The sequence below is a fragment of the Cebus imitator genome, unplaced genomic scaffold, assembly GCF_001604975.1.
Source record: "Cebus imitator isolate Cc_AM_T3 unplaced genomic scaffold, Cebus_imitator-1.0 Scaffold150, whole genome shotgun sequence".
In the NCBI taxonomy this organism is placed as follows: Eukaryota; Metazoa; Chordata; class Mammalia; order Primates; family Cebidae; genus Cebus; species Cebus imitator.
The window spans coordinates 795,205-801,204 of NW_016107465.1; the positions used below are offsets into that span (position 1 = coordinate 795,205).

The window sequence follows — 6,000 nt, forward strand, 5'->3', positions numbered from 1 at the left end:
TATGTATGTAAGTCATTTACTGTGTATACTCTAAGCTAATTAAAAAGCAGTTGTTTTTTTTTTAATTAGCTATGTGATCACACTACATATATAAGATGTAACGGTGTTTGTGTTGTTCTGGATCAATTAAACTGAAGGGTTCCTGAACTATGCAAAGCAGATGCCTACAAATGAGTCTGTGAATGTCTCTGGACAAGCCTACAAATCAGTTTCATTAGCCCACGTGGCCCCTAAATGTTCACAGGCTGAAATTAGTTCTCTTTAAATTGCTACTTGCCCTGCTCAAATGCACAGGTGGCCACAGGCAAGTCTGAATAAATACATTCAAAGAATATCTTCAGTATTTAAGATCCTTAAGGAAGAAAGTACAATTACGATTATTGTTTAATTTCATGCTGCAATAACCCACTACTCTGCATGAACACGAACTACTGAAACTTTGGGAGAAGAAAGTCATGTGTCCTTTAAGTCTGGAGGCAGGCTTGCACAGGGTCCATGATGGGAACTCTTGAGAAAGACCATCTCTAATAGAGCTGACCGCAAACTGAAAGTCGCGTTCTACCTCCTGGGTATCAATTGGCACTTCCATAGAGCAGATGGTTTTGAATTCTACCTGTATTAATAATTTGATGATGCAACTAGAAAAGTCCAAAAAATACTACAAATTAAATAGAATAATCTTTGCTTGGTTTGTCTTCAAATTTTATTTCTCTAAATATATATTAATAAAATTCCAGGAGGATACTCATGTCTATAACCATGTGAGTTCTCTATTCTTTCTCTCTCCATCCTGACTTCCTCTCCCTCTCTGTCTCAGTCTTTCTCAGAGTTACTACATTAATGAGTAGGATGTTACTGAGAAACCAAAAATAAAAAAGATATGCCTTATAAACTGAAAGGAAAAAATTTAAGGAAAAAATAATTATTTTTAAAATTAAAGAATAAACATAATCAGGTGTTCAGTCTAAGTCTGTTTCTTTAAGCAAGACAGATTTATTTCTACTCTTTTATGCAAATTCATAATCTTATCTATCCAAAAAGATATGATAATCATTATTCCATGTGTGTTTTGACACTGAAAAGGCAAATGTTTAATTTGTTGTAGGAGTATGTGTTTCGTTATATTCTTAAAAGGCACTCAGGTGAGATCTTGTTGCCAGAAACAGGAAAATTTGGAGAAGAAATCATTTTCATTCTGCTAACAAAAGAAAAATATTGTCATTTGACACACATTTCTTTTTTCTCCCTTTCTGACTAAATTAAACCTTTGTTCCTAACCAAGTTGAAAAAAAAAAGAAGCCAAAGACTCTTAAAGATAAACATTTGGAAATACTCACAGGGAGTTCCTATTGAGGGTGGTGCTCCTGGAATTCCACAAAGAGTTTTTGCTGAGATCCTGAGCAGAAGGGAAAGGCCATTATGTGTGTGCTCAACATAGCCCCATCCCAAGTTTCCAGGAATGCCTCTGCCAAACACACTCCTTGGAGGACATTTCATTTTTCATCTACCTCAATATTCTTCTTTTAAAACACATGCTAAACCCAAGCTAGAAAGATGCATAATGTGAGTGCAACATCAGAGTAACTCAGTGTGTTGATGAACTTTAACAGAATGAAATTACCCGTAAGGAGATATCAAAGAGAAAATGTAATATATGAAACTTTTTACAGACCAAACATAGAAAATGAGGACTCAACATACACAATCAGTTACTCAAGGCTGAACATACACAATCAGCTAATGACTTGAGAGAAAGAATGAAGGTACAAGTTGACAGACAACACAGATCATCACATTGCTATGTCTTATCATCAAAAGATTATCATCTCAGGTGATGATAATTATTTAAAAATAACATTACCTTGGATTTACCTCATTCGACTTCCTACTCAAATTCAATTATTTCCTGAGACCTAGTATACTATAGGCATGACTCTAGGTAGGCATTTTCATCTGTTGTTTTTGCTGTCCACTAGCAATAATCTCATAAGGATGGCATTAGTATCACTTTAAAGATACAGCTAATGAAGCTCATAGGTTAACTGATGTACATAGCTTTTAAACGTAGAAAGTGGCAGAGCCAGAATCTGAACACAGGTCCCTGCTTCCAATTATCCTCAAGTAGTCTGACACTTTACTTTGAAAATCTTTTACAGATCCTATTCCTACAAGAATATCTAAGGTTGTTAGTATACATCCATAAAGGTCATGTCTCAACCATTCTCAAGTTCAAACAGATAATATTTAAACAAAGACTTAAAATTTGGTTTCCTGAGTTAAGCTAACTATTCAAAGTTCCCACGTGGTGTACGGCACTAAAACAAGGCACATATTTTTAGATGGCAAGAAAAACAGACTGCAAAACCAGAGAATCTCAGCATTGAAGAAGCACTAAGGGTCCCATACCCTGCAAGGTTTGAATCCCCTCCATCAAGCCTGCAAAGAGGTTTGTTCAGCCTATGCTTGACTGATCGCACTAGTGAGGGACTCACTACTTCCAGAAATAAATCATTCCATGCTTGGAAAGCTCCAATTGCTAAAAATTTCTCCTCAGATTGGGCTGAAATCTGTCTCCCAGTAGCTTCTATATGTTGATTCTAGATCTACCTCTCAAAAGTGTATAGAAAATAGCTTATTTTTCTTCCATACGACAACTTTCATGTATTTGAAAACAGTTTCAAAAACTCCTGAATTCTTTCTCTCTCATGCCAGACATCTCCAGGATAAATTATTGGGCAGATAGGTAAATTGTATAAAGAAGAATGTCAGAGAAAGAATAATGTGGAGAGGACTGAAAAAATAGAACAGGAATTCAACTGAGCATAGCTTCAAAACAAAGATTAAACAGAATGCCAACAAAAAGGAGAAGCCAATTATGGGACATAAAGGTAAAATGGGCATAAGTCAAGAGAAGCATTCCATGCTCAAATTTTTTTTTTAACTACTAAAATATTTTTACCTCTTGAGACTGCTTTAGGTGATCACTGACTTGTACAGCACATTGTCCAATGTCTTTAATTTTCATTTTCTGATGTATATAAGGTTCTACACCTTGTAAAGAGGAAGAGAAAGATTAGAAAATACATGAAAATGTGTTACATTCAAATCACTGTTCCCAAATAGAAAAATCTGAACACAGTACATTCATTTAAACTTGGATATAGTTTTCTTTTTCTGTTTTTAGCAAGTTTTACCAAGTTTCCTTTATCCTTTTTTTCCTCAAGAGGTTGAAAACTATATATTCTCTTTCTATTCTTCTATAGTTACTTTCACGTATAACAACTTACACTTCTCTATCGAAGTCAAGAATTAAATGATCTGTCCTCTTATAAGATACCTTTACTAATTTTTTATATTTACCTTCTCCTGCACACTACTGTACATGCTTTATTTAAAATATGTGAAATTTAATTCCATTCCTAGTCTAGTCAGAAATCCTTCCTTAGCAACTGCACCAAACATCGTAGTAGGCTACTTAAAAAGAACAAAAACAAAAGAATGATAGAGGCCGGGTGTGGTGGCTTACACCTGTAATTCCAGCACTTTGGGAGGCCAAGGTGGGCAGATCACCTGAGGTCAGGAGTTCGAGACCAGCCTGCCATACATGGAGAAACCCTGTCTGTACTAAAAATATAAAAATTAGCTGTGTATGCTGGCGTATACCTGTAATCCCAGCTACTTGAGAGGGAGAAGAATCGCTTGAACGCGGGAGGCAGAGGTTGCAGTGAGCTGTGATCATGCCACTGCACTCCAGCCTGGGCAACAGGGTAAGACTCTGTCTCAAAAAAAAGAATGATAGAAAGGAATGCCATCAAATAAATAGATTTAATTTTTAGCCTTTTGTTAAAAAGGATGATGAGGATCATTACTGTTATTCTTTTTGCAGCTGGTATCTACAGGGTTATTGCATAGAGTAGATGCATAATAAATATTTAATGAATAATTGGTTGGATTAATTCTGAGAATAATACTTATTAGGAGTCCTGACTAAAAATAGGAGATAACAGTTGCATTTTTCCCTAATAATTCTGTGTGGGGAAAAAAAAAGTATACAAGAAGTGTAAAAAATACTATACGATGGCCAAGTGGAGTGACTGGCTCATGCCTGTAATCTCAGCACTTTAGGAGGTCAAGAAAGGTGCCTCACTTGAGGACAGGAGTTTGAGACCAGTCTGGGTAACATAGTGAGACCCCTATCTCTACAAAAAATAAACATGATTAGCCAGGCATGGTGGCACATGCTATAGTCCCAGCTACTCGGGAGGCTGAGGTGGAAGGATCATTTAAGCCAAGGCGGTCAAGGCTGCAGTAAGCTGTGATTGTGCAACTATGCTCCAGCTTGGGTGACACAGCCAGATCCTATCTTTAAAATAACAGAGAGAGAGAATGCTACCTGACAGGGCATCTGCCTATCCACAAACTTTTTTTTTTTTTTTTTTTTTTTGAGACGGAGTTTCACTCTTGTTACCCAGGCTGGAGTGCAATGGCGCGATCTCAGCTCACCGCAACCTCCGCCTCCTGGGTTCAGGCAATTCTCCTGCCTCAACCTCCTGAGTAGCTGGGATTACAGGCACGTGCCACCATGCCCAGCTAATGTTTTGTATTTTTAGTAGAGATGGGCTTTCACCATGTTGACCAGGATGGTCTCGATCTCTTGACCTCGTGATCCACCTGCCTTGGCCTCCCAAAGTGCTGGGATTACAGGCTTGAGCCACCACATCTGGCACAAACTTTTATTTTTTAATTTGTTTTCAATTATTAACTCAGACACATTTCAAAAAAATAAGCTTCTCAACTCTGGATGTGGTTCAAGGAAGACAGTGGGCCTCATTACCCACTCAGATTAGCCAGGCACTCGGATCAGCCTATTTCCCTAGCCTTACCTCCCTCTCTGATCATCTGACTTAATGAGATTCTTTCCCGGAAACTTCCTGCCACTTGCATCTCTCTATGTTTGAAACTCATTGGCAAGAACATAAATAATTTAAGAATGATACACAATATCCTAAACATAAATTACACTATTTATTAAAAAAATACATAATATATATAATATAAATGTATGACATTTATAAATAAAATAAATCTATTTATAATTGGTCCTGGAACCAGGTCTTTAGGTGTGGGATTTGATTTATTTAAATTTATGGTCTCTAATAAACAGTGTGATTAAAGTCAAGGCAATTATGCCCTTGAGCTATATCTATAAATTGAGGGGGTACTGACTAATTTAATTTCTAATGTCTCTTTCAGCTTAGAGTCCACTTGATTCTTGGTGACTTAACAGACAAATCAGTATTTTTAAACATAAAATCAGGGTTTCTCCACCCTAGCAATCACATTTTGGGCTGGCTAACTGTCATGAGGACCTATCCCGTGCGTTGAAGATGCTTAACAGCATCTCTGGTCTCTACTCACTAGGCAACAAGAGCATTCCCTTCAGTTATGACAACAAAAATATCTCCGGACACTGCCAATTGTCCCATGGAAAAAGTGAGGAGAACGTATAAAATCAACCCTTGGTTGAGAACCACTGACCATACGAGCAAGCAGATTTTTAGAGAAGTGTAACAGCATAAATTTCAATACAAAGTCTATTTGCACCTTAAGTTCAGTAAACATTTTTAAAGCCTTATGACTCCTTAATCACTTAGTCCTTTCTGTTTAAAAATTGGTAAAGGTCTCTTGTCTAATGCAAGAAGTACAAAGTTCTGATCGTTGCTATCTTTTCTGTTCACAATCTGCCCTCATCTTACCTGTCCAGACCTATTTCACCATCCATGCCTAGCTCATAGTATTCATTCCTAGCTAGTTGATCCATCTTTTCTCCTCTACAAACGCCATTATTAAGCTTAAGAGTTAATTGCCCATAGAATAAACACTAAATGTAGGCAGTAGTAAATAACCAAATATAACTTAGCCCACTGAATTCTGTGTGGCAGTCCATATCAGTGTCACATGTATTTTAAGAATTGAAAAAACTAAAAAAAAAAAAAAAAA

At 36.8% G+C, this 6,000-nt stretch overlaps 1 protein-coding gene across 1 annotated transcript in view; it reads right to left on the reverse strand.

Annotated features, from left to right (window-relative positions):
* The window catches only part of TRPM6 (transient receptor potential cation channel subfamily M member 6), a 161,530-nt gene that overhangs the window by 22,969 nt on the left and 132,561 nt on the right, over positions 1–6,000 (reverse strand). The window contains exons 29-30 of the mRNA XM_017543237.2: positions 2,960–3,051; positions 1,338–1,396 (exon numbers count right to left, since the gene is read on the reverse strand). Coding sequence (XP_017398726.1) covers positions 1,338–1,396; positions 2,960–3,051 — 151 coding nt within the window. The remainder of the gene's footprint in view (positions 1–1,337; positions 1,397–2,959; positions 3,052–6,000) is intronic.